Source organism: Chelonoidis abingdonii, chromosome 8 (genome assembly GCF_003597395.2).
Source record: "Chelonoidis abingdonii isolate Lonesome George chromosome 8, CheloAbing_2.0, whole genome shotgun sequence".
NCBI lineage: Eukaryota > Metazoa > Chordata > Testudines > Testudinidae > Chelonoidis > Chelonoidis abingdonii.
Genome location: NC_133776.1, coordinates 100,477,789 through 100,505,738, shown reverse-complemented (window position 1 = coordinate 100,505,738; position 27,950 = coordinate 100,477,789). Strand labels below are relative to the sequence as shown.

General features: G+C 43.3%; 1 protein-coding gene and 1 long non-coding RNA gene across 5 annotated transcripts in view; both read right to left on the bottom strand.

The window, feature by feature from the left end:
- Positions 1-27,950, bottom strand: part of LOC116820594 (uncharacterized) — an 87,379-nt gene that overhangs the window by 39,990 nt on the left and 19,439 nt on the right. Inside the window, exons 3-4 of one of the 4 annotated variants that reach the window (XR_012656420.1) lie at positions 5,052-5,130; positions 4,394-4,582 (exon numbers count right to left, since the gene is read on the bottom strand). The exons of 2 other annotated variants lie outside the window; for them this stretch is intronic. This is a non-coding gene — a long non-coding RNA (uncharacterized LOC116820594). The remainder of the gene's footprint in view (positions 1-4,393; positions 4,583-5,051; positions 5,131-27,950) is intronic. One more of the 4 variants, XR_012656418.1, reaches the window with a different exon arrangement.
- Positions 5,596-27,931, bottom strand: LOC142047212 (uncharacterized). Its single transcript, XM_075068874.1, has 2 exons — positions 26,308-27,931; positions 5,596-5,872 (listed from the first exon to the last, which is right to left on the bottom strand). Exon 1 carries the CDS (start codon positions 27,678-27,680, stop codon positions 26,439-26,441), a length of 1,242 nt encoding a protein of 413 aa, XP_074924975.1. The 5' UTR covers positions 27,681-27,931; the 3' UTR covers positions 5,596-5,872; positions 26,308-26,438.

Sequence of the window (27,950 nt, the reverse complement as noted above, 5' to 3'; positions counted from 1 at the left end):
GCAGAGGATCAGGGTGCAGGGGGATGAGGGTTGGGGGCTGAGGATGAGGGGTTCATGCTGTGGGGGGTCTCAGGGCTGGGGCAGAGGATCAGGGTGCAGGGGGATGAGGGCTCTGGCTGGGGCTGAGGGGTTCATGATGGAGGAGGGGGCTCAGAGCTGGGGCAGAGGATCAGAGTGCGGGGGAATGAAGGTTGGGGCTGAGGATGAGGGGTTCATGCTGCAGGGGGGGCTCAGGGCTGTGGCAGAGCATCAGGGTGTGGGGGGATGACAGCTCTGGCTGGGGCTGGGGGATGAGGGGTTCATGCTGCTGGGGGGGCTCAGGGCTGGGGCAGAGGATCAGGGTGCGGGGCAATGAGGGTTGGGACTGAGGAAGAGGGTTTCATGCTGGGGGGGGCTCAGGGCTGGGACAGAGGATCAGGGTGCAGGGAGATGAGGGTTGAGTCTGGGGATGAAGGGTGCATGCTTCGGGGGGGCTCAGAGCTGGGGCAGAGGATCAAGGTGTGAGGGGATGAGGGCTGGGGATGAGAATGAGGGGTTCATGCTTTGCGGGGGGCTCAGAGCTGGAGCAGAGGATGAGGGTGCGGGGGGAGGAGGGTTGGGGCTGAGGATGAGAGGTTCATGCTTCAGGGGGGCTCAGGGCTTGGGCAGAGGATTAGGGTGCGGGGGAAATGAGGGCTCTGGCTGGGGCTGAGTGGTTTGGGGTGTTGAAGAGGCTCAGGGCTAGGGCAGAAGGGCAGGTAAGAGCAGCCTGCCTTGCCCTTAGTTGATGGCAGGCACTAGTACCCTGGGGTAGCAGACAGCAGTTCTGCCGGGAGCTGTTCTACCCTGGCAGCAGAAGCAGGCAGGGGACAGGTGCGTGCTACTTTCGGTCAGGCAGGGACGCGGCGCGACGTGGGGGAGCGGGGAGACCTGCGGGGCCCGATCCAGGCAGGGCTGGGGGAGAGACCCAGCTCCAAATATTGCTGAAGCAGGGCCCCCAGCCCTGAATATTCCTGGTGCCTGAGCACCGCAAACATATATAATCTGCCACCTATGGCTTTCCTACACAAGTGGCAACCCCAGTATGAGAAACCCTGAACTAGATCATCTCTTTTTGAAAGACAGCTAGTCTTACTTTTAAAGAGTCCAAGTGATGGAGAATCCCCCACATCCATTGAGCTATTATTCCACTGGCTAGTAATTACCTTCCCAATCTGATGGGGGGAAAATCACCATATATTTAGTTTGAATATGTCAAACCTCAACTTGCCATTAGATTTTGTTATACCTCTAATGCCCCAGTCAGCTGAGACAATCAATGGGCTTTACTGTATGTTCTGAACATCAGCAAATCCGTAACTCCTTTCAGACCAAGCTGGGTAGCAGGCGTGTAACTTGCTGAAAACTACATGCCACCAGCTTTTTCCTTTTCTCCTGCCCTTCATTTAAACCAGGGAGCTGTCAGTGTGTGCATCCCAAACCTCAAAGGGTTTTTATGTCAAGATCATCACCTTAAAGTTCTCCTGGAAATCAGGTAGGAGCTGGTGTAGATCAGAGCACTGTTAAAACTTTTTCCTGCGTAACGTGCTGTTTTAAAGGAGGTAGCTGCATTCCAATTGCAGTTTCTGCGGGGTCTTAAGGCACAGCCTGTGGTAGGGGCCGGGCATTGCAACAATCCAGTGCTGGGGAGAGAAAGACACAGGTAACTGGAAAGCCACATTGGCAGCTGCTGCTGCTACCTGCATATCTAGGAGCAGTTGAAGGTGTAGTGTCTTCTGCCTGTTTGGGCACTATTCCAAGTTAAGTGGTGTCATAGCAATTAAATTCAAGTGCAGGTGCATTTGAAATTACAACTCCAGGGATTTTTGCCAGTGACTTCAATAGCAACAGAATTGGGGCCTATGGTGCTAGTGAGTAACAGCACTGTAGGTAGGATTCTGCTATATAAACACATTAATACATGCATTGTTCAAATACCCTCCCCCTGCAAATCAAATAAATTACTGTGCTCAGTAAAATCCTGCAAGCATCCCTGGGCCAGCAAGAGAAACTGGACTGTATTTCTCAATTTGTTGCAAGATTCCTGGTATTTGTGGGCAGAAGAAACACAGACTGTCATGACATCTTTCACCCTGGAGGCCAGTTTACTGAATGTTTAATGGTTGGTAAACTGACAGTTTTTTTCCACAGTGTAAGTCTGATGTGATTTGAATTCACAAAATTGTTGATTACAAATCAGGGCCAGGGAAAGGTCAGATAGAGTCACAGATGGCTCAAAATCTTCCTCTCTGCTCCAGTGCTTTGAAATAGGCATGAAGCAAAAGTCAATTGTCTATTTTAATCAAATCCCACCTGAATATGTGGTGTGCTATGCAGAGTTCTAGGAGATGATGGGAAAGCCTCACAATGGAAATGCTTCAGGGCCTAACATACTACTACGTAAGAAAAAACCACTGATCACTACAATGGAATGAAGCTACAATGGAATTCACTGGTGGTGAATAAGGAATGGGTTTGTCAAGGATAAGTTTATTCATAGCCATAGCCATGTACTCTATTACTGTACGCTGCACTATAACCAGCCATAAATTCAGGATGACATCCATTCATTGGGTGCAGGTCAGTGGAACGCCATCCATCCCATACTGTACTAGCCTGCAGGAGAGTGGAGGGAGTAGCTGTGCAGAGGCCCGCCACACCCTTGTGCGCTCAGAACTGGGATCTGGGTGCGTTTCAAATATTCTGGTGTAGAGGGTTTGTGGGTAGGCAGAGGCCACCAACTCCAGGGACCACCACACAGGAAGGCACAGAGAGGCTGTAGAAAGTATTCCAGACTAGGGCCTGGAATGGCACCTGAGGAGGGACTCTGGAGCTGGCTTTACATGTGGGTTGGTCAGGAAGGGCGGGTCTTGGATTCTGTCCTCTCCCCTATCTGTCTTCCCTCCCTCCAAGTTCCCTGCACAAAATCTTTCTGTTCTGGGGTTGTAAATTTCACTTGCTATTCATTAATGATACAACTATACTCCTGCCAGCCTGTATGTGGAAGGCAGGTGAAGCATTAACCCCTCAGAAGGCTGTGTTACTCTTCATTATTCTGTAAAAAGTGACAAAGTCCTGTGGCACCTTATAGACTAACAGACATACTGAAGCATAAGCTTTTGGTGGGTGAATACCCACTTCGTCGGATGAGTGGCTATTCACCCACAAAAGCTTCTGCTCCAATATGTCTGTTAGTCTATATGGTGCCACAGGAGTCTTAGTCTGGATCTGTAAAAAACAACAAACACGGCTACCCCTCTGATACTTCATTATTCTGCTGTCTCTCAACAACACAGATCCTATCACTCTTCCTACTGCATTTGCCATACATAGGGAAATGATATACAGGACCTAGAGGAGTGAGTTGTGCAGTGAGTTGTGGTGACATCTATTTGTTTGTCACCAGAGCAGCCTTTTGGAGATGCAGGATGTGACCCAAATGGGCTGAAACCCAAGACTCCTCAGCCCTCCATTGAAATGAGAATCCTGTTCATTGCCATGTAGTTTAATTTAAAAAGAAAAATCAATGCACTTGCTCCGAGTCTAGTCCCTATGGATTTGAGCTGCTGAAAATTTAGCTCACGGCTGCAAATCAGATCTGAGATTCATTAGACTACTTACTTGTTTTAGTGTAGTGATCCAGGGGTGGAAAGAGAGAGGTCCCAGCAGTTCACCTCTTTGTCCCATCTGCAGCTCTTCATGGTGTGGCAGTGCAGGAGAAAAAGGGGCAAACTGTATTTCTACTGAGTTCTTCAAACCCCCGGTGTGTCTTCCCATCTTGGCTTTTTATAAATAGCTATCGCACCTAGAGTAATAAATCTGGCTCACTGAACCTCAAGGGAATTGGTTTCCTATTTATCTGTAAAAATGCCTCTAAAATGATCAAACTCATTACTACCCTTTTAAAAAAAAAAAAAAAAAGCTTTGTTGGCGGCTATGTCTGGCCACTAAAATACCAACTAACCCCAGAAAGGAAGTAGGACACTAAGTCCATTTGGTTTCGTCTGCAATAGCATTATACCATGTGCGCAGGAGAGTGCTGTCATGCACACTTACTGAAAACTGAGCTCCTCGGTCCTCTGTACAACTGTGCTGTCTCTGGGGCCAAATTCTCTAGTGGTTTAAATGGGTGCAGTTCCACTGATGTCCATAGTGTTTCATCCCTTTACTCCAGCAGAAAATTTGGTCCAGGATGCCGACTTATATGCAGTCTTTTTTTTCTGTGTCTATACAGCACCTAGCACAATGAGGTCCTGATCCATGACTGAGGCTCCACGGTGCTATGATAATACAAATATTCTCGAAGTGTTTTCAGGTATGCTTATCTGTGTTCAAACTGCCATACCTGTCCTGTAGACCTCTCATTATCGCTTACCTCTGTGTGGCCTTCTTTAACGAATTAAAAAAAATTCTCAAAGTTGGTTGAGTTCTTCTTAAATTAGCTTCACTTGCGGGCAGCTTATTTCTCCTATGACTTCTGTGCCTTACTGAAGGTTTCCTGATGGATGCAGAAGCTGCTATATCTTAATTGAATAGCTCTGTATATGTGGCCATAAGAATTGGTCTATAGAGGAATGACAACATATTTTAGTTACCTATTATGGGGTGATATAACGCCCATTTCTGTGACTTTTGTTGGCTTGCTTGAATTTCCACTAGTCAGGGCTTTCTCCTCTCTCTTTCATGCGAGAAAATATGTGAGAAAATAACTTGTACTGCCAACAAATGTTAACTTTTTTAATAAAAAAAGCTAGTAGCTAAAATAACTTTCTTATGGTTTAGGTACTCAGTAGTGCAGTGCAAAATACAATTTTGCCTTTAGATGATTGCCAATGATAATTCTATATTTTCTTCCAGATCATTGATAAAAGTGTTAAATAACAGAGGGCTAAGAACAATCCCTGTGTGACCGCACTGGAAAAATGCCCACTCAATGACATTTCCCCATTTATAATTACATTTTGAGACCTATCATTTAGCCAGTTTTTAATCCATTTAATGTGTGCCATGTTAATAAAAATGTTGTGCATTACCAAGTCCATTTGTCCTAATTCAACAGAGTTCAACTGAAACTTCATGAGCAAGTTGGAGAGGGATGTCTACCCAGCAAAGCTGTGAAACAGAAAGTCAGTTTATAAGAATTATGGTATGATTCGGCAAAATAGCTTTAGTACATGCTTAAATACCACTGATGTCAGTGGGAACTTGGACATTTATCTCAGGTTATGTGCTTAAGTGCTTTGGAGAATAGGGATGGACATAAATGGGTCCTATACTTAAGTGCTTTGCTGAATCAGGCCTGTATCCTCCGAATGAACTGTCACTGGCTGAAAATACCTTGAGGGCATAACACTTACGCATCTACAAAAAGCTAGCAATAGCCTTCAAAGAATTATTGATTTCTTGTTTTCCAAGTTAAAAATTCACAGTGTTGGTCTGTTTAGTGGGGCAAGGGAGCTATTCAGAGCCATCTCTCTCTCTGTTTATCATTAGGTTTAGAAGGATTAGATTATTGGTAAATGTCAATTTCACTATTCACAAAAACAGACCAAAAAACCCCCCAAAAACCATTCAGTCCATGATAGAAATTTACAGTCAAGTAAAGTAAGAAACATGCTGCTTGGAAACTTACCGGAGTTTTATTTAACGATATTTACATTGGATATTTTGACAAGTGATGTTGACAATTTGTGTCCTAACAGTTATAAAGCTTAACTTCAAGAATCTCAGTGGCGAGGGTTATTAACTAATTGTAAATTCTGCCAAGCCTACTTATAGCAAAAATGTCTTAAAGTACTAGAGGGGTAGCCGTGTTAGTCTGGATCTGTAAAAGCAGCAAAGAATCCTGTGGCACCTTAAAGACTAACAGACGTATTGGATCTTGAGCTTTTGTGGGTGAATACCCACTTCGTTGGTTTGCCTTAGTTCCTGCACTACTTGTTATGGCAAAAATTACCCCTATATCAGTGCTTAATTTGTGCCAGGGCTTGCCAGAGCTGCGCCCTAGTACCTCTAGGCTTGGCAGTTCATAACCCTGGCATCAGTTGTGAATGTAAAACTATTGCTTGAGCCCCGGCACCTCTTTCTTTACAAATTAAGCATTGCCCTACATGCAAAGCTTAAAAACATTATTACTGTGGTAGCCAGAAAAACTAAACTGCATTCAGGTTGGGAGAGGGAAGTAGAGAGCTATAAAGAGGGCAAACATGAAGCCTGACCCGAACCACCCTTCCTGTGGTTAATTGTGAAACGATGAATAACGGGAATGAGGGTTTGCAGGATCAGTTCCCGATGTTTCTGACATTATTGCTTCATACTGTAGCCTGAGTATCACACAGGGTCCAACTCTGTACCCATTGAGTTCAGTGGGAGTAGGAGCAGGCTGTAATGTGTACTGAATCATTCAGAACAGTGGTGTCTAACTCCTTCTGTAGAGACGGGAAAATACCAGTTTAATTGTCTTGGGGCCAGGGTAGAAATTTAGGAGTAGATACTCCCCTTGCTTCATAGGGTGCGCCCTCTGGTGTCAAGAGAGGTGTGCTCAGAGATGCTGAGGAGAATATGGCCTTTATATAGTAACAAACTTTTACTGGCTAATCCTGCACCCATTGAAGTCAATAGCAAAGTCTGTTGACGCACTGGTGCGGGACTGAGCCCTTCGGTTTGCACAGTGCTTAGCACTATGAAGGCCTGGTCCTAGTTGAAGTCTCTCAGGGCTGTTGTAATATAAATGGTTGCAGGGCCGGCTCCAGGCACCAGTGCAGGAAGCAGGTGCTTGGGGCGGCCAAGGGAAAGGGGTGGCATGTCTGGGTCTTTGGTGACAATTCAGGGATGGATTCCTCAGTCCCTCTCTTCCTCTTAGAGCTGCCACCGAAGTGTCGCCGAAGAGGAAGAGGGGGAGCACCGAAGTGCCACCGAAGAGGAAGAGGGGGAACGCCGAAGTGCCGCCGAAGAGGAAGAGGGGAGCGTCGAAGTGCCGCCGAAGAGGAAGAGGGGAGCGTCGAAGTGCCGCCGAAGAGGAAGAGGGGAGCGTCGAAGTGCCGCCGAAGAGGAAGAGGGGGAGCGCCGAAGTGCCGCCGAAGAGGAAGAGGGGGAACGCCGAAGTGCCGCCGAAGAGGAAGAGGGGGAGCGCCGAAGTGCCGCCGAAGAGGAAGAGGGGGAACGCCGAAGTGCCGCCGAAGAGGAAGAGAGGGAGCGCCGAAGTGCCGCCGAAGAGGAAGAGAGGGAGCGCCGAAGTGCCGCCTTTATCTTTATCTTTTTTTGTTGTTGCTTCGCCGCTTGGGGCGGCAAAAAAGCTGGAGCTGGCCCTGAATGGTTGTCATCATTATTTATTAAGTAAATTATCATTGCATTCAGTGTAACTTCATGGGAAAATATGCTCATACTTAAGGCTGCTGCTGTGTTCCTAACCTTGATTTCTTTTCCTTCCCCATCCTACTTTCTGTGTGTCTCTTTTCCCTGTCTTTTTGTCCCTTCTACTTTATTCTTTCTGCATTTCTTGCCCTGCAAGAAATCCTTATTCCCAACCCCATCCCACCACTAAAACAAGAAATAAGCTACTTGAAATATCACCATTAACAATCTTTAGACCTTGGAGTTAACACCCCAATTACATGAATGTGGCCAGGGAAATTTGAACCTCTCAGAATCATTGTCTCAGGCTTTCTGCATTGTCTCAGGCAGGCTGCACTGAATCAGCTGCTCTTGGGTCACATTGGAATGGTTTTTGCATCCATGAGGACTGAGCTTGATATGTTTATGGAGGAGATGATATGATGAGGTTACCTACATGACATATGGACCATCTGTGGCTAGCAAATATCTCCAATGGCTGGAGATGCGAGACTAGATGGGAAGGGTTGTGAGTTACTACAGAAAATTCTTTCCCAAGTGTCTGGCTGCTGGGTCTTGCCGACATGCTTAGGGTCTAACTGATGGCCATATTTGGGGGTGGGAAGGAATTTTCTATTGGATCAGATGGGCAGAGACCCTGGATTTGCCTTCCTCTGTAGCATGGGGATGAAGTCACTTGCCGGTTTGAACTGGAGTAAATGGTGGAGTCTCTGTAACTCGAAATCTTTTTAAATCAAGATTTGAGGACTTCAGTAACTCAGCCAGAGGTTAGGGGTCCATTACAGGAGAGAGTGGGTGAGGTTCTGTGGCCTGTGATGTGCAGGAAGTCAGACTAGATAATCTTGATGATCTTTCTGGTTTTAAAGTCTCTGAATCTACAATAGTGAGTCTTAATTATTCTACCCCTTGAATTCTGCTTCTCAGTCAGTTGGCAACTATTAATTTTGCCAGCTATTAATAGACGGTTAACTATTAATTTTGTGTTAGAAACTGTATTCAAATATAACCCCCAAAGAGCCCTTCCGATAGTGTGAGAGAGAGTTGCAGTACTGATAGCTGAGCCTGAGGCTTTCCTAGGGGTATGGAAGCACAGGAAACAGAAAGAGCAGCTTCATCTTGTACAGATGCGTTAGCAAAGAACTAGCAACAGAGAACTGTCACTCAGCAGACTTGTTCTATCATTTAGTATCATCCGGAGCTAACAGCACCCGTCTTAGTGGTCACTGCAAGTTACATGTATGGAAAGGCGGGGGACTGATGTGTGTCACTTCAGACTTACTTGCACAAGTCAGAACTGAACTCATAATTGAGCAGGGAACCAAAGGCATGAGTGAGCTGGAATCACCCTTAAACACAAGCAATGTAATGGCCACTTGAGGTCTGGGTACCATACAGGCTCTGAAACATCCCTACTTAGTAGGTGAGGCTACAGCAGAAGGCAGTTTATGGCTTGATTCTTTCCCTGCCACTTCTGAACTACAGCTAGGAGAACCCAGGGATGGGCTTTGGAAAAGTAGGGAATGAGTGAAGATCATGCTGTCTAGGACTGTGGCTACTGCACAGGCTTAAGTTAGTCAAAAAACCTTTGTTGTTGTTTGGGGTGTTTTTTAATGAGATATTTCAAAATGAAACAAAATTTACTTCCATTTTGATCCAAATTGAAAACTTTCCCATTGGAGTAGATTGGAATTGAAATCTCCAGTTCAGTTTTCAAAAACTGGAACAAAATGGAAAATGCAATTTGTAACTAAACAACAATTTTCAGTTTTGTTTTGGGGGAAAAAATCTGTAGGGAAAAAATTAACTGAAAGCAACATTTTCTCACCAAAATGTTTGTTCTTTGCCAAAGTCTAATTTTTGACCAAAACATGGTCTGGTCAAAAAACTTCAACTGATTCCATGATTGTGTTATATGGAGGGTAACATTTCTAGACTTGCAACAAATATAATGTGTAGTGTAAGAAGAGGCAGTGTGGGCCATTTTAAAATGCCTGTTCTGTGACTGAACAGTGCTGTGACCTGTGTGTTGTACTTGGTTAAAGAAAACAAGGAGGTTCTAGCCTACCAATGCAATAGCCCAGATTAGTGACTTTCACTGAAACTGCAACAAAGGTACTTGCTTGAAAATGAACTCATAGACTCATAGACTTTAAGGTCAGAAGGAACCATTATGATCATCTAGTCTGACCTCCTGCACAACGCAGGCCAAAAAATCTCACCCACCCACTCCTGTATCAAACCTGTGTCTGAGTCACTGAAGTCCTCAAATCATGGTTTAAAGACATCAAGGTGCAGAGAATCCTCCTGCAAGTGACCCGTGCCCCACGCTGCAGAGGAAGGCGAAAAACCTCCAGGGCCTCTGCCAATCTGCCCTAGAGGAAAATTCCTTCCCGACCCCAAATATGGCGATCAGCTAAACCCTGAGCATGTGGGCAAGACTCACCAGCCAGAGGAGGTTGTGATAGTCAAAGGAGGAAATGATTAGGGTATACACAAGTGTCTTAGGCAATGCCTACACAGTGCACATGACAGCGACACAGCTGTGCAGCTACAGCCATGCTGCTGCAAGGCAGGCAGTGTCGCTCTCTCCCGCCGACAAAATAAAACCAGCCCCAACGAGGGTGGTAGCTTTGTGGGCCGGAGAGCATCTCCCACTGACAAAGCACAGTCCACACCAGCGCCTTTCATCAGTAAACCCTTTGTCGGTCAGGGGTGTGGTTTTTTTCACACCCCTGGCTGACAAAAGTCCCACCGAGGAAAGTGCAGTGCAGACATAGCCCTAGTTGTGAGGAGGTCCAATCCTGAGCTCCACTGACTCATGCTTCCAGGATTGGGGCCGTGCACATGAACAGTTTACAGAACTAATGAAAAGTGAAATAGATTTACATAAAACATTTAATATTTCTTACATTAACTTGCAGAAAACATGAGAAATTATCTGATAACGGTAGTCCCTTTTGCCACTGGCATAAAATCTTTAGAAATGATTTGCTATATGTACACAACTGCTCTGCTGCTCACATGAAACGCAAGAAAGCACAAAATGGATCTTCACCTTTTGTGTGCCTGTTACCCCTCCCCATTATTTGAGCATCTGGACCATAAGCTCTTCAGAGCAAGTACTGTCTCTTACAATGTGTAAACACTGTACCTAGCATAATAGGGTCCTCATCTCAAGTATGGGTTCTGGGCACCACCCTACTACAAAGTTTTGTTATTTTTTTAATTAAATACCTACATAGTGAAATACTTTAGAGAGGCCACTGCAAAGATTCTAATGGGAGAAAAACATAATTCATGCTACTTTTATTACTGTTGAATCTTCCTGTAAAGTGATTTTTTTCCTGTATTCTAGACCTCTGTTTAACACAGCAGTCACCAGATCGTAGGAGCAATTTGAAACCATTCATGCAGTGGTCGTTTACATGTCTAGCAGATGTAGTTCTGTGTGTACAGAGCCTAACACAGTGGAGTCCCTGGTCCATGACTGGGGCTCATAGATGACACTGCAATACAAATAATGATGTAGTTACACCCTGCCATGTAGCATAACATAAAAATATGGCTACATGCATGAGAATTAATGCACACAATTAATTGAGGCCCCAGGCTTAGCTAATGTCTCATGGCCTTAACTGAAAAAATAAAATCTTTAATATGAGTGTCATTGGATTAAACAAGGTGGGAAACGTACATTCAGCCATGATGTAGTCTCGGCTTACTAGTGCCGTAGCTAAATGCTGATAGGCCTGACGGGGAAAAGTCAAGCTGCTATTATTATTACAAATGTTGTAACGTTGCAGCAAAACAGAACACATTCTGATGATAAATTTTATCTAGTTTTATCACTCTTCCCAAGTCTGATGAACCTGTGATAATTTTTAATGAATTCCCTTCGCTTTTGATTCAGCTGGGCAATGTGGAACCTTAGCAGGGGAGGCAGAGAAACAAGTTTGGTCCTTGCATTCAATCCACATCACAGTTTGGACGCAACTAACTCAAACTTAAACTTCATGGTAACAAACTCCTGCCTCAAATGAGCAGGCTAAATAAATGCCACTTCTGGTCTATGGGTTTATTCTGCAACAGTCTCTCCAGCAATCTATGGGGTTCTTCATTTCTACTGAGTCATTACTGACTTGTGTCATTTTCAGTAGCAATGTTTTAAGTTTCTTCTTTCCACAGTAGCATATCAGAGAGAGCACCCCACTTGCTTCTGGCTTTATCTCTTGGCTTTCAACATCCTGGTCTGTCCATGTGTTTTCGGTCTGTCCCCAGACCTGAAGGAACCTATGGTCAGCTTCTCCTCCTACATGACTTTGTGGCACAAAGGGTATCTCTTCTACTAGACTAAATGGCCAGCCATGTTGCTAATACAAACTTAAAATTATTGACCTGACTATTGACGCATGCCATAAGAAGCGCACAAGATCAACTGTATTTTAGTACTGAGGGTGGTTAGTGGGCTGCTTGCAATGAGCACACCCCAACCGCATAGAGGAGAGAGGGGAAATGCTTATCTGTGGAAGCCAACTGTATTGTCTACTGCTTCTGTCACTGAGAAGAGGGGAAACCATGCCTAATGCAGCTGTTGTGCTTGCTGCTGTTTCTGCCCATGCCCCCTCTTTTCAGAGACTAACCCAAGCCTGTATGGGGAATGCTTTGGTGTGTCCCACTAACACTGGAAGGATGAGATTGGTCAGGAATAGACTTTGTGGATTTCTGGAGGTGTTATTCCTGTGGGGTGGACCATTTCCCTTGGAAAGCCAAGGTATGCCGGGAAATGGCGCGAGAATGGATGAGTGGGTAGCATGCACAGATCACTAATGAAGCTGTTGAAATTCTGCAAGCGTCAGATGTCACAGTGACCTCCTATTTTACTCTACAGGAAGAGCATTCTGCATCCTGTGGTCAAGCTCCTTGGCTTCTTTGGCAAACTGGAAATTCAGTGGCAGCTTTAAGTCAGTTGTCAGACTGAGTGACCCGTTTTCAGAAGTAATTCAATAAAACACGCTCTCAGTACACAATACTCATATGTTTCATAGGCTGCCCCAATCTATTTTTAATGTGCTGCAGATTTGGACAATGCCGATTCGGAACAATGCCTAAACTGCTGGACTAGGGGAAGCTGGGACTTTAGCATCTGAGTAGGGAGCAGATGGAGTTTTGGCACATACTTGGGAAGGTGAGGGAGGCCGTTTGACAGCCAGGAAGCGGTTGAGGCCTTTGGCCTAGGGTTGAGAGGAGGTTAGGTGAATGTAACAGCATTGCTCAGGGATGTGGATTTTTCGCACCTCCTGAGTGACTTGGTTGTACTGACCTAATCCTTTAGTGTGGATCAGGCTTCAGGTTCTGCAGCACAATTCTGTGTAAAGAGGTGAGTTCTGCAATAAATTTCCCAACTGTGGAAAACAGAAGGGTTTTCGTTTGTCTTGCTCACCGAGATATATTACTGAACACGATAATGATGCTAAAAAGTAAAGATGAGCCATACACCTAAGTTAACATTCTTGAACTCCCAACATTGAATATCAACTGATGGACAGTCAGAATAAACTGCATATAGTTGCTTTTTAATGGAGCAACAGTGGCCATTTGGGCTAATCGTAGAAGAGTATTGTCTTTTCAAAATTATGTCTACTATTCTAGTCATTTTTATGATATAGGGTTAACAGAATTAATCTGACATCTCTACTCTGAGTTTGAATCTCTGCTAAAGAGATAGAGCCAAAGTAAATGCAGCTTGTATCTCTGGTATTCCTTTATATAAAGCGACTCTTACTCATGTTAACATGAAAAACGGCAATCTAGCAATTTTACACTGGATTTCTGGCCCTAGTTGATCTGAACCAATAACACAATTTCAGAACAGCATTCAGAGTAAATTGAATATGATAATCCGTTCCTCAACTGGAGAACACCCATTCCTGCACTAGATAGCAGAAGGCGGATGGGAGGAGGGTTTTCTTGGTTGACTTAAGGTTAAGCCTGTGATTGTGCCAATTTATGTTTCTCTTGTAGTGATGATATGTTCCCTTCTGCAATCTTATTTCACTGTCGCATCAGTGTATGTCATGAATGAACATTAAGTCAAATCAAACACGTAGTGAGGCTTTTGGGAATATCCCAGGATTAATGAAGTGAAGAACAATACAGAGCACACATTTGCTGGCTAGTATATTCTGGAATAAACTCTCTTGTAGACTTCAGCACAAATAAAAAATGACTAATGTCTCATTTTGTTCTTGACCTTTGTGTGTCTTCTTTTAAAAAATTGCAGAAGGTGCATGTTCTGTTTAAGTCTTATTTGTATTATATTTGCATGTGGAGGCCTCAGATGAGATCAGGGCCCCATTGTCTTAGGCACTGTATGTACACATAGTGTGAGACAGGCCCTGCCCAGAATTGCTTGTAATTCTAAATAAATAAAGGTTGGGCAGAGAAACAGAGGGACGATGTGACTTGCCTGAGGTCATATAGCAGGTCAGTAATTGAGCTGGGAATAGAATGCGGGTTGCTTGAGTCCAGGTCCAGTGTCTTAGCCGCTGGACCACACTCTTTTTTCTGGAAGTTCTATTCCTGGCTCTGTTATGGACACAGTGTATTATGGGATTTGTTCTCTCTGCCAGTGTGCCAGGTCTCCTTGCTCCCACTCTAGTGCCCAAGCCACTAGACTATGTTGCATCCCAAGTTAATCAGTAGTGCATGTTACTAGCTGGGCATGTAAGAGTCTTCCTGAACACAGGTTAGGGGTGAACAAGATGAAAGCCTGTCAGTGTTTCATTAAAATAATGGACTAGAATCTGTAGAGAAGATGTCTCCATGTGAGGGGAGATCCTTAAATATTGGGAAAGCAGGATGCATGTAATTTGTATTGGGTTAATTTTTTTATTTTACAAACAGATGACTAAATCTGTAAACACGTTACATTTTTCTTCTAAGTATATCTGACTAGACTAGCCAAATACCTTGATTTTCCTGGCACAGTTCTGAAATCACTGCAGTGTGTGACCCACGTTGCAGGGCTCAGTCTAGCTCAGTTCAAAATTATCACTGGATGGGCTGTGATTCATAAGCGTTAACATGGCTTTGTTTTCATTTATGCCACTGGCCACTTTGCTGGCCACTGACAGATCAGACAAGTATGTGATTATTTGCCTGATAATGTCTAGGAACCTCAGTGGTGGAAGATGTTTGAAATGGGTGAGATGGAGAAGTACGAGAATCCAAGGATGGTGTATTGATCAAAGGCCCCCTCTTGCCGGTTCTACTTCAGTAAGGGTAAAAATAGACAAAACCTTGGCTCACTAGGCAATGGATACCTATACAACAGTTGACTCCAATGACCAGGGTATCAGAACTTGAGGAGATCCTAATGCAGACTTAGTATCTTCTGTAATGCTTTGCTTCAGCTTCGAACCTGAATGCCTTCTCTCTAACCCTTTTCCCTTTCCTGGCTGTAGTGTAGGTCATGGAAGAGAGATCTTGTTTTCTCTGTATGCACCTTTGAAAAGTTCATAAGAACATAAGAATGGCCATACTGGGTCAGACCAAAGGTCCATCTAGCCCAGTATCCTGTCTGCTGACAGTGGCCAATACCAGGTGCCCCAGAGGGAGTGAACCTAACATGTAATGATCAAGTGATCTCTCTCCTGCCATCCCTTTCCACCCTCTGACAAACAGAAGGCTAGGTACACCATTCTTACCCATCCTGGCTAATAGCCATTAAATGGACTTAACCTCCATGAATTTATCTAGTTCTCTTTTAAATGCTGTTATAGTCCTAGCCTTCACAACCTCCTCAGGCAAGGAGTTGACTGTGCGCTGTGTGAAGAAGAACTTCCTTTTACTTGTTTTAAACCTGCTGCCTATTAATTTAATTTGGTGACCCCTAGTTCTTGTATTATGGGAATAAGTAAATAACTTTTGCTTATCTACTTTCTCCACAATAGAACAAGTTGGGTCTCCCTGCCAACTGCCGAGGTAATATGACAGAGTGAGAGTAACCTAGGGCTAGAGATATGAAGCTGCATAAAAGACGCTGTAAATAAAGTACACTGTGGTGTGAGCTTCTGTCAGAATGCAGGAGGACTGCTTGCTAAGAGCAATCCAGGGTGAAGGAGCAGACCCTGTGAGAGGTAGCAATGAGACAGCTGCTATTTTGTGTTTCAGTTCAGATGCAGAATGTTACAGAATGAATTTCTCTTCTGGATATTCAACTTCTTCAGCTCTTTACTTGTTGTTTTTACTAAACTGAAATAAGCCACCTAGATGGAAAAGTGCTTCTCTTCCTCTTTCTGTGTGAGGGAACATATCACTGGCAAACACGTTTGTTCTGATCATAGAAGTCCTACTGAGCTGCCAAAATCTTAACAACTGGTTCCCTATAAAAAGTTCTGATTTAAGGGATGTGCCACAGTATGTATTTTTTGTATCAATAGGGTGACCATACATCCGTATTTTCCCTGGAGGAATTTTTAAAATTTAAATTAAAAAATTTCTCCCGGACGGCGATTTACGAACCAAAAAACGTGATATGTCCAGGAAAATACGGAGGTATGTTAACCCCACCTAAAGTTCTTTTTTTAAAAAGATGGGCCTGAACTAGAAATAAGCTCCATTTCACATGTGTGGGTCCCCACCAATCCCTGGAGGTGTGCTAGGGTGACCAGATGTCCCAATTTTATAGGGACAGTCCTGATTTTTGGGTCTTTTTCTTATATAGGCTCCTATTATCCCCCACCCCCGTCCGAATTTTTCACACTTGCTGTCTGATCACCCTAGGGTGTGCACATGTGTGGGTCCCAGCTGCTCCCTGCCCTCCTCATTGAAGCAGGTGAAGCTGGCTGCGAGCAGGGTGGCAGGTACTCATGGGGAGAGCAGCTCGGAGCAGCCCAAGCAGCAGGACTCAGCCCAGGCCCAGCAGAGTAGCTGGGGACCCACCAGGCAGCAGGGGAGCCCCAGGGCCAGGGGTTGGGAGAGCAGCAGCAGCAACAGGGCCTGTGCCCAGGGCCAGGTGGCTGCCCACATGGCTCCCACAGCACCCCTGGCAGGGAAGTGGGTTAACAACTGGTTCTAAAACTGCTTCAAAATTTAACAACTGGTTCAAGCGAACCAGTGCGAACCGGCTTCAGCTCACCACTGCCTATTATTCAAGTCTATGTTTTCCCGTATCACACTTTTTGTATTCCAAAGGACTCTGAATCTTATTTAGTGCAAGATCTTATTCCACCTTTCTTTTTCTCCCAAGGAGAGTTCAGTGTTTTACAGTAACTGGCAGTATTCAAAGTCTTCCTGTTTCAGAACTGCCATTTCTTGTGGGCTGGCATTGGACTTCCTCTCCTCTAAAGATCTCTATTGACCCCTAGATTGGAGGGTGGCTGTGTTTTTTTTCCCTGGATAACAAAAGTATCAGCAGTTGAGAGTATTATCAAGGGCAGATTTTTCTTTTTGAGCAACTTTTGTAGAACAAAGTCTAATTCTATCAAGAAACGTAGTAAGACTGCTTACAAAGGATTGCACTACACACCAATACAGTTGCAAGAAGACATTTTCCTGTGCATGGGTTTTGAACTGTCCACATGAGTAAATATCCGTGGATGAATCCAGAAATACTGCTAGTGTGAAATCCATTACAGGTTTTGGATTTATTTTGAGGATGTATGACAAACACCATGTGGATTTCTTTGAACGTTCACATGGTATAGTCGAAAGCAATGTTTGGCCCTTCAGGAACTAGTTTTCAGGAGCTAGTGCTCCTGGTGGATCAGTACTCTGAAATTATTTGAATTTTGCAAAAACCCTTTTGATTCTTTCCTGGTTCATTTCATGGGAGAACTTAGATACTTTGTGAAATGGTGTCCCAATTCACTTGTGCTTTTTCTGGTAACAGCTGCCACTGAAGCTATGCTGACCTTAAAATATGATTCAGTCAAACTAGTTTGTTTGACTTGCTGAATGATCAGACATGATGGAATGTTTGCATCCAGAAGATCTCAAATTCCCCCTAACATCCAGTGCCACATTGGCAGTTCTGACCTCCAGGGCCATTCTGTTTGAAACAATTACGGTTTTTAATTTTTGAATGCATTTTTTTTTAAAAAGCAGCCAAGTACAAAGATTAACCCATAAGTTTTGCCCACCTGAAGAATGTGTGTGAATTCATTGCAACATCCTGCCTTTTAACTGGGGAGAGGAAATTCAGATCCTCTCAGACATTGTGCCCTGTATATTTGAGAGCAAATAATGGACTGATAACACAAAAGTTCATCATGTGGTGTTAGAGCCTCTCCTTCAGGGTGTTTGAAATTACTGAAGTGTCTTAGGTTATGATCTACTTTACTTCTGCGCCTTGTTTCTTTGACCAGATTGGGCTAAAAGTAAAAAGTAAAACAGGAGGTGAAAACCCTCACTTCTGTTTGTTAATCTTTCTTCATCTAGCGTTCTTTTTTTTTCTTCTTTTTATTAGCAAGGCTCTTTTTTTCTCTCTTTTGCTTCAATAGAAAGAAAAAAAGTTTTGTCAGCACTCCTGTTTCTTTTGTTATTTTCTTTTTCTCAGAAGTCTTTTCTGCTTTTATCCTAATCCCAGTCATGCATGAGAGAACAGTTGTGCTCTGTTGTTTGTCTGTTCTGCTAGTTTTGAATCAGTAGGGCTCCTGCTTTGTTCTCTTTATTTTCTGAACACAGAAAGGTAAAAGAGTAGGAATAGTGATTGAAACTCTTAGGAGAAATTTAGATTTAATTCATTTTTGCCATGTTGGTAATAATTAGGGGACTATGACAAATTAAAAAAAAAAACAAAAACAAAACAAACTCCTCTGAGATCAGATTTTCCTTATCTGGAACATTTTTTAACGTGTAGCCCTTGAGGCATAGCGTTTTTACTCACATCATCCAGTTTATTCACTCTGTGAAACCAGTTAACAATTTAACATATGCCCAATTTTTTGCCCACCACTTGGAATTGTTCCTCTGTAGCAATTGTTTTATGATTCAAACACCTATATTTGAAAAGCTGTATTAAGCTGCTTTCCCGGATGTGATGTCAGCATGATTTTCAAAACAGAACTGGGTTTTAAGCCATACATTTCTGGCCTTTAAACCCATCCACATTCTGGAGAGCTATTTGAGGCATGCATTGCAGAACCATTGCCAATTAAAAAAAAAAATTTGTAATTATTTTCATAATATTTTGACAGAGTTGATGATAAATAGTCTAAATCATTTAACAAATTAAACTAAGACTAAGCACAAATCCATCTGTTTCTGTTTCATCCTTGCAAAACAAACCTTTTATAATTTTGGTATCCAACATGTGCTTGTTCTCTGTTGCCATGGAAATGCTATAGGCCTGAAATTTTTCACAGGCTCTTACTATGAAGTTTTTGAAAACTGTTTTGATTAATTTTTCCTCCACTTCAACTTCTCTCTCACTTAAACTGTTTTCTCTTTTGTTTCACACTTGATTTATGGCAGGTCGCTGTCATTTAAATAGATGTGCGTTTTGAAATTCCTTCTTTCTGTTCCAATGCAAAGAAAAAATAACCCATGCAAGTCATGCTCAAAGACTTGGTTATTGTTGCTTGCTGGATTTCTGCTCTCTGTGGTTGTCGGGCCTAATTCAAAGTAATTCAGACTACTCAGTGGGGGCAGTGCATAGCTCCACAGGAAATTATGATAGCAAAAGTCTTCCTGTAGAGTTCTGCACTTGGCACTACAAAGTGCCTCAGGCTGCAGTTACCTGAATAGGGTTGAATTAGACCAGACAACCGCATCATCCCACTTCTTAATCTATTAGAGCGATATACAAGTGGCAATTGTTGATTGCAAAAATGGGATTAAGAGGCTCTTCAAGTGAATTGATTTTCTTGTGAGAACAAAAAGAGGAAAGAGAAGCCTAGTTTGAATCACACAGCTAGAAAGTTTCATGAATGGGTTCCACTCCAAATGTTAGAATTAAAGTAATCAGCGTTCCCCATGGGGTATGCAGGTGAGAGGAATAAACTGCTGGAAAATAGAAAATTATGTCTAAAACTTAAAAAAAAAAAAAAAAAGTTTGTGGCATTCTTGCCACAAGACTTGCCAAAGCATGGAACTTTTTTTTTTCTCCTGACAGCAGCAACAAATCCTTGTTTTAACTGTGGCGCACAGGAATTTGTTGCTGTTCATCAGTCTCCATTTATTACTCTTTAATCTTTCTTTTCACTGGCATATTTTAATTTTTTTGTTTTAAGTTAAAGGGAGAAAAGGAACTGTTTTAGTTTCCTTGACACTTTCTTCTAAAATCTTACTTTACATTTGAACTTTTTTTATGTACCATGACCAACAAAATCTTTGCTCTCTAGTATGAGGCATCCAAGGTTTGGTATATCTGCTGCTCTAGAGAAGAGCCTTTTAGGTTATTTTGAATTGTATCTTCAGAATGTGATAGTAACTCTGCCTTAGCTAATATTTCTGCCATCTCCTGAAGGTCTGTTTAAAAAGAAAAGTATTATTTTCCCCTGTGCAACCAAGTTTTATTAGGGTGAATAATACAAATCTCTTCTCACTCTTAAAACTGACAACTGGAAAAGTAATTTGGCTGTAATTGGTTTAATGTACAGGCCTTTGCAAAATGAACACCCCATATTTGTTTTCAGATGACCCTCAATGAAATTGGAAATCATTCTCCCTTGACTAAAATGCCATTGAAAGGCAATGTACATGATGTACGTTCACTTGCCTATGATAATTTCTAAAACAATATTTAGCTCCACTTGGAAGTTAGCTGGTTTGTATGGCCTATCATGCATCACAAATATATCTGGAATGATCACCTATCTCACAGCTTTAGCTGTCAGGAGTTCCAAGAGTGTGGAGAATAGAAATGACACACTGATGCCAGCTGGGGAAAAGGAATTGACCAGAGCAGATGGAGGGAATCCTTGTCTTACCTCTGGCTTTAGGACATGTCACATACCAACTAGTAGTAAATTTCCAATTCTTGGACGCTGAAATTAATGGTTTAAACATTTGCCACATTTATATAGCCTCATGTGTTTGGTTGAGATTACAGCTCTGAATGTGAAGATGAAATCTTCCCATTCCTGAGACAACTCTGAAGAAAACTCTGGGAGATCACATAGGCGAGAAGTGTGTAGCATGAACTCACGGGTTAGGAGTTGGAGTTAGGGAAGGAGATGATAGGTGATGCCACCTTTGTTTACAGCCATAGAAAGGAAGCTGTCTCTTCCATCTTCAAAGATCTTTTTGGGGAAGGAAGAAAGAGGTACAATTTAGCTATTCAGTGCTCCCTATGCACACTGATGTGCCTGTTCTAAAGTGCTCTTCAGCACCACTGGCTAGTGTTTTTTAATTTGTCATTTTGCTTCCTAAGCCTGGATCTTTATCAACAAACAGCTCTGTAAGAAATGTTTTGGAACAGAAGCATCTGATGGAGTCATTACCGGTTTGCTGTTCTGATGGCAAGCAGGGAAGGATGTAGCTGATCAGATCTTGACCTGTGGGTGGCACTGCATTCAATAAGAACGTTGTAAGAGGAGCTTCAGGCAAAAAGGCAGAAGCAAACTCAGAACAAAAGAAAGGCGTCTGGGCTTTAGTTGGTAATATTTTATTTAAGAAGTTGACTAAATTAATTGATTGCAAAATCTTTACATTAGCAGATGAGGATACATAGTTAAAAAGAAATGATGGCGTTTTGGCAAGGAGAGAGCTTTTCTGCAGCAAAAAGAACCACTGAAATTATTCTTGTAAGAACTCAAAGTTTTGAGTGACATAGTAAGACAAAATATGTATCTCATAAGGAAAAAATTACCTACAGTTTTGTTATTTACATGAAAATGCGATCACAATCAGCTACGGTACTATCCTTCCTGCGGTATTCAAGGCTCTTTCTTCTGCTTCTGTTGTTGCTTCAGTTGTAATAGACTTCCTTGGTTTCATTCTAAAGATGTAATTTTATTGGGGGCACTGCTTCTTCCGGTGAATTTTTCCAAAATCTTTGTCAGGCAGTGAAAGAGGTATTGGCCTGCAGTTCTGAATCCTGCATGGGATACATTGGAGGATAATTGTCTGTTTGTAATAATGTTGCTTTCTCTAATTACTGTACATTGATTGATTGTTCCATATTTAATTACCTAAAATTGCATAAGACTTGAGTAGTGTCTTTGCACATGCTATCCATTATGTCATAATAAATTAATTTACTTTTCAGGATTCACCGTAGCTGATTGTTGGGCTTCTGTTCCTGCTTGACTGTTCTGACTCTGAACAGGTTTATTCAGCTGTTGTCTGCTAAGCTCTACAGAAAAGAACAATGGCTTCTGATCTGCCTTTTATGGTTTATTGGAAACTGGTGGTCCGCACTATGGCTTTGGTCAGTGATTAACCAGAGTGAAAACAAACTACACAAGGCTAAGTTGATGTTGGAGGAGGAATGAGCCCACTTCATTAAGGCTTTAAGAGGAAACCTTTTCTTCTTCAATGCTTGTTCAAAACTTTTCAGGTCTCTATTTAATCACGTAATTCTCTCTAAGTAGCAAGAGAAGCTTGCTGCACAGCAAGAGGTCTTTTGCCACATGACAACTTAGAAAGATAAATTATATATAAATATCTTCATGGTTTTGTGCAGAGGAAACCAACTTTAGTTTTACCGTGTGAAACTAATTCACTTCTTTCTTTAAGGGGAAGAGCTAGGTACTTTCTCATGTCAAAATGTCCAAGGAAAAGCCTTTAATGCCATTATCACTTTTGGCATACATATATATATAAGATGAGCATTTCATATTTGGCTAGAACTAGACCAAGGCTTTAGAAGAGGAAAAAATAAAGAGGCAGCAATAATCATAACATTTTAAAAGGACAGTGGTGCAGATGTAGGCTGAGCTGAAACCGAAGTGCTTACTATGAGGATTCTGTTTCTGGCTTCAGGAGAAATCAAATCCTCCAATGCCACTTCAAGACTTTTTGTGGGCTAAAACTGTAAACAGCCATAAGCCTGGGAAGTTATGTATTACAAATATTGTAGCAGGCATGAGATGGATTGATTGGGCACTATCAGTCTTCATTTCTACATGTACGTGGTGCATATCCTCCTCAGCTGCCCAGGAGGTCCATTCTGGCATTGTGCTCAGAAGTCATACAAAGTGAATTATGTTGCAGAGGACCACATGCTTTCAGTACATTTATTTTTTTAATATGGCAGTTCATTATAATTTGGGGAGCATAAGACTGAAACTCAAAGCAGAGTGATGCTAAATCAGCTAGTTTGCATACCCAGATCATCTAGCAATAGGCAAGCACCTTGCTATGACTGCAGTCCCCCTACATTAGCGGCACTTAATAACTCAAATAGCCCACTATAACAAATTGTTGCTGAACGTTACAGAAGTAAGAACAAATGGCGAGTTGCTGTACAGACGTATTTTAACAGTCTTTGAACTGTTTGGTTTTTTTTAAACTTTGCCGTCAGTAGCAGGCGTTTAACAGCTTATGGTTAAGGCTCTGATTCTGCAAATACTTGGAAATGAGAGTAACTTTACAGATATGAATAAAGTTCATAACTGAAACCCAACGTTCCCTTCCATCTTTGTTGATGTTTTGTCAGATAGGTCTCAACAAATCTGTCTGTCTGCTGGGCTTCAAACCATGCGTGCTCCAGGACTTCCCCAAAGTGCGAGGTGCAGTGTGCACTGAAAGGCTCTTCTGATGTGGGGAAAGCGTACAACGTGAAAGAGTTGAAGACAGTAGGCAGCCCAACAGGGCAATTATCTGCATCACTGAGTCTCTTGTCTTGGACCCAGTGACTTCCATTCTCTTTCTCTTTCATGCTGCTAGCTTCTCCTCATAACTCAGTACAGACTAGACAATACCCATGTCTCCTACCAACAGAGCGTCAAACACCTATTCTGACCAGGGAAAATTCAGCACCCACCATAAAACAGACAATCATCCAGCCACTACTAAATAATCCACTGCTTTTCATAGAGTAGTAGCATTTAAGGCCAGAAGGGACCATTAGATCATCTAGTCCGACATCCCATACAGCTCTGGCAGGGCTGGCTGGAAAACAAGAATTTCATTTTGGCAAGAATGTCAGGGTTTTGAAATATGTTTTCATGCCTCATCAGAATGAAAATGTGACCCTTCAGAATGTTCAAGGTTTGAGAGCATGCCTCTCTAGCTGGGTGGTTAGGGGGCTGGCCTGAGATTCGATTGACTTAGCTTCTGGGCCCTTTTCTGTCTGATTCAGAGCAGAGACTTGACCCTGGGTGTTCCACATGACTGCCCCAACCATCAGGCTGTTCTGTGGTGGATCTCTCTCTCTCGCTCTCTTCCCATCCTCCAGAAATTCCATCCTGGACCTAAGAAACCTTCCTATCAAAACTGAGACATTTCTGTGAAAATTTCAGTTTCAATAAATTGGCATTTTCTGATGAGGAAACAAATATTTTCTCAAAGTTCCAGATCCAGCTCTAATCACAGACCCTTAAATGTCACCCATGTAACCCTTTGTTAAGCCTAGTAACTTGTGGTGGACTGGAGCATCTACCAGAAAGGCATCCAGTCTTGATCTGATAAGATGACGAGAAGCAGAATTGACCACTTCTATTGGTAATTTGTTCCAATGGTTAATCATCACCCTCGCTGTTAAAAATGTGTGCCTAACCTTGTCATAAATAGATAGCTAAGGGTTAATGTTTCTTTTACCTGTAAAGGGTTAACAAAGGGAACCAAACACCTGACCAGAGGACCAATCAGGAAACTGGATTTTTCAAAGTCAGGGAGGGAATTTTTGGACTCTGAGTCTTTTGTCTGTCTCTCAGCTATGAGAAGCTTCTTTCTTCTTCTAATCTTCTGTGTCCAACTTGTAAGTACAGGTAGAAAAACAATATAGGCTTTTATGTTGTTTTGTGTGTATTTACATGTGTGTAACTTGCTGGAATGTTTCAAATTGGATATCTTTTTGACTCAGACTGTTTATTCATATTTTTCTTATAAGCAATAGCCCTGTATTGTCATCTTGTTACAGAGAATATGTTTATGTCTTTTTTCTTTCTTTTTTATATAAAGCTTTCTTTTTAAAACCTGTTTGAGTTTTTCTCTGGTTAAGGAGAAAGGAAAGACAGGGGGGAGGGGAAACACTACGCTCTGTGTTTAACTCTCCTAGTGTCCCAGGGCGGGAAGAAGCTAAGGGGGAGGAGAGATAGAATCTCTTCTGTTTCCTTGTATTTGGGGTTTGTCTCTTTGTGGAATAGAGGAGATATGCTTCTTGGTATTGTGATGTAAAGAGATTGCATCAATACTCCCAGGTTAGCCCATAGAGGAAAGTCTGGGTGGGAGAGAGAGAGGGAAGGGAAGTGGGTTATTTCCCTTTGTTGTAGGCTCAGGGTTTCTGAGTCTTGGGGTCCCTCCAGGGAAGGTTTTGGGGAGACCAGAGGGGGCCAAAACCCTGGAAATTTTGGATGGTGGCAGCGAGATCAGATCTAAGCTGTTAAATTGAGCTTAGAGGGGTTCATGCTAGGCACCCAGATTTTTGGATGCTAAGGTCCAGATTTGGGAAGAGGCTTATGATAAACCTCTAATTTGAATGTGTCTGGCTTCAGTGTCCAGCCATTGGTTCTTGTTCTGCCTTTCTCTGCTTGATTAAAGAACCTATAGTACTCACTATTTTCCCCCCATTAAGTGAAAAGCATATATGCCATGATGAAGTCACTTCTCATGCTTCTTCTCACTGTATGACATTTTCTCCAGCCCTTGAATAACTTTTGTGGCTCTTTTCTGGATCTTCTCTGATTATTTTTTTTTTAACATCCTTTTAAAAAATGTGAACACCAGAACTGTAGCAATATTGCTGTAATGGTCTCACCAATGCTGTGCACAAAGATCAAATCACCCCCCTCCTCCTTTTTCCTACTCTCCTGTTCATACATCCAAGGGTCACACTAGCCCTTTTTTTTGCCACAGTATTGCACTGGGAGCTCATGTTGAGTTGCTTGTCCACTGTGGCCACTAAATCCTTTTCGGAGCCCACTGCTTTCCAGGATACAGTCCCCCATTCTGCAATTATGGCCTGCATGCCTTGTTCCTAGAGGTAGAATGCTACATTTTCACTGCATTAAAATGCATTACCAAGCAATCCAGATTGCCCTGTCCTCATCTTATTTAACAGTCCTCCAATTTTTGCGTCATCCACAAACTGTATCGGCCGAGACTTCCAGATCATTGATGAAAACATTGAATGGTGTCGGGCATAGTACCTATTCTTGTGGAACCCCACTAGAAATATCCTGTGGCCCAAGGACCTCTTGTTGCCAACTGGCAATGAGCATAGGGGTGCATAAGAGTTACAGGCATCCTCTTGGTCTCATGTCTACATACTAGTTCGTCAAAGAGTGTCACAAAGTGGGGACTGGACTAGATGACCTGTCGAGGTCCCTTCCAGTCCTACGATTCTGTGATTCTGTGTGTATGTGACAGTGATATAAATGCCTAATGTGAAATGAAGCTCCTGCTTCATGTTCTCCAGCAAGTACAAGCAATACTTAGCAGGGCCGCCCGGGGGGTGTGCAAGTGGGGCAATTTGCTCCAGATCCTGCAGGAGCCCTCACGAGAGTTTTTCAGGGCCCCGGGGGGGCCTTCACTCACTCTGAGGGCCCCAGAAAACTCTTGCGGGGCCTGGGTTCATGGAGCTTCTTCCGCTCCGGGTCTTCGGTGGCAATTCAGCAGCGGGGGGTCCTTCTGCCCCAGGACCCGCTGCCGAAGTGCCAGGTCTTCAGCAGCAATTTGGTAGCAGGGGCCCCCCGGGCCACCGCCGAAGACCCCAGGCCCCCTGAATCCTCTGGTTGGCCCTGATACTTAGGTTCACCTGTTCAGCTCCCTTGTTAAGAACACAGATACCGTGCTTGATTGTGAAAGCAGCAAAGAATCCTGTGGCACCTTATAGACTAACACGTTTTGGAGCATGAGCTTTCGTGGGTGAATACCCACTTAGTCAGATGCATGTAGTGGAAATTTCCAGGGGCAGGTATATATATGCAAGCAAGCTAGAGATAATGAGGTTAGTTCAATCAGGGAGGATGAGGCCCTGTTCTGACAGTTGAAGTGTGAAAACCAAGGGAGGAGAAACTGGTTCTGTAGTTGGCTAGCCGTTCACAGTCTTTGTTTAATCCTGAGCTGTTGGTGTCAAATTTGCAGATGAACTGAAGCTCAGCAGTTTCTCTCTGAAGTCTGGTCCTGAAGTTTTTTTGCTGCAGGATGGTTACCTTTAAGTCTGCTATTGTGTGTTCAGGGAGGTTGAAGTGTTCTCCTATAGGTTTTTGTATATTGCCATTCCTAATATCTGATTTGTGTTCATTTATCCTTTTCCATAGGGACTGTCCGGTTTGGCTGATATACATAGCAGAGGGGCATTGCTGGCATATGATGGCGTATGTTACATTGGTGGATGTGCAGGTGAATGAACCGGTGATGGTGTGGCTGATCTGGTTAGATCCTGTGATGGTGTCGCTGGTGTAGATATGTGGGCAGAGTTGGCATCGAGGTTTGTTGCATGGATTGGTTCCTGAGCTAGAGTTACTATGGTACGGTGTGCAGTTGCTGGTGAGAATACGTTTCAGGTTGGCAGGTTGTCTGTGGGCAAGGATTGGCCTGCCACCCAAGACCTGTGAAAGTGTGGGATCATTGTCCAGGATGGGTTGTAGATCCCTGATGATGCGTTGGAGGGGTTTTAGCTGGGGGCTGTATGTGATGGCCAGTGGAGTCCTGTTGGTTTCTTTCTTGGGTTTGTCTTGCAGTAGGAGGCTTCTGGGTACACGTCTGGCTCTGTTGATCTGTTTCCTAATTTCCTCGTGCGGGTATTGTAGTTTTGAGAATGCTTGGTGGAGATTTTGTAGGTGTTGGTCTCTGTCTGAGGGGTTAGAGCAGATGCGGTTGTACCTCAGTGCTTGGCTGTAGACAATGGATCGTGTGATGTGCCCGGGATGGAAGCTGGAGGCATGAAGGTAGGCATAGCGGTCGGTAGGTTTTCGATATAGGGTGGTGTTAATGTGACCATCACTTATTTGCACCGTGGTGTCTAGAAAGTGGACCTCCCATGTAGATTGGTCCAGGCTGAGGTTGATGGTGGGGTGGAAGCTGTTGAAATCGTGGTGGAATTTTTCCAGAGTCTCCTTCCCATGGGTCCAGATGATGAAGATGTCATCAATGTAGCGTAGGTAGAGAAGGGGCGTGAGTGGACGAGAGCTGAGGAAGCGTTGTTCCAGGTCAGCCATAAAAATATTGGCATATTGTGGGGCCATGTGGGTGTCCATAGCGGTGCCACTGATCTGGAGATATATATTGTCATCAAATTTGAAATAGTTGTGTGTGAGGATAAAGGCACAGAGCTCAGCAGTCAGTTGTGCTGTGGCATCATCAGGGATACTGTTCCTGACTGCTTGTATTCCATCTGTGTGTGGGATGTTTGTGTAGAGAGCCTCTACATCCGTGGTGACTAGGATGGTGTTTTCTGGAAGGTCACCAATGCATTGTAGTTTCCTCAGGAAATCAGTGGTGTCACGGAGATAGCTATAGATGCTTGA

Coding starts and splice junctions, on each gene's coding strand:
- LOC142047212 (XM_075068874.1), bottom strand. CDS start 27,680: ATGGACACCCACATGGCCCCACAATATGCCAATATTTTTATGGCTGAC.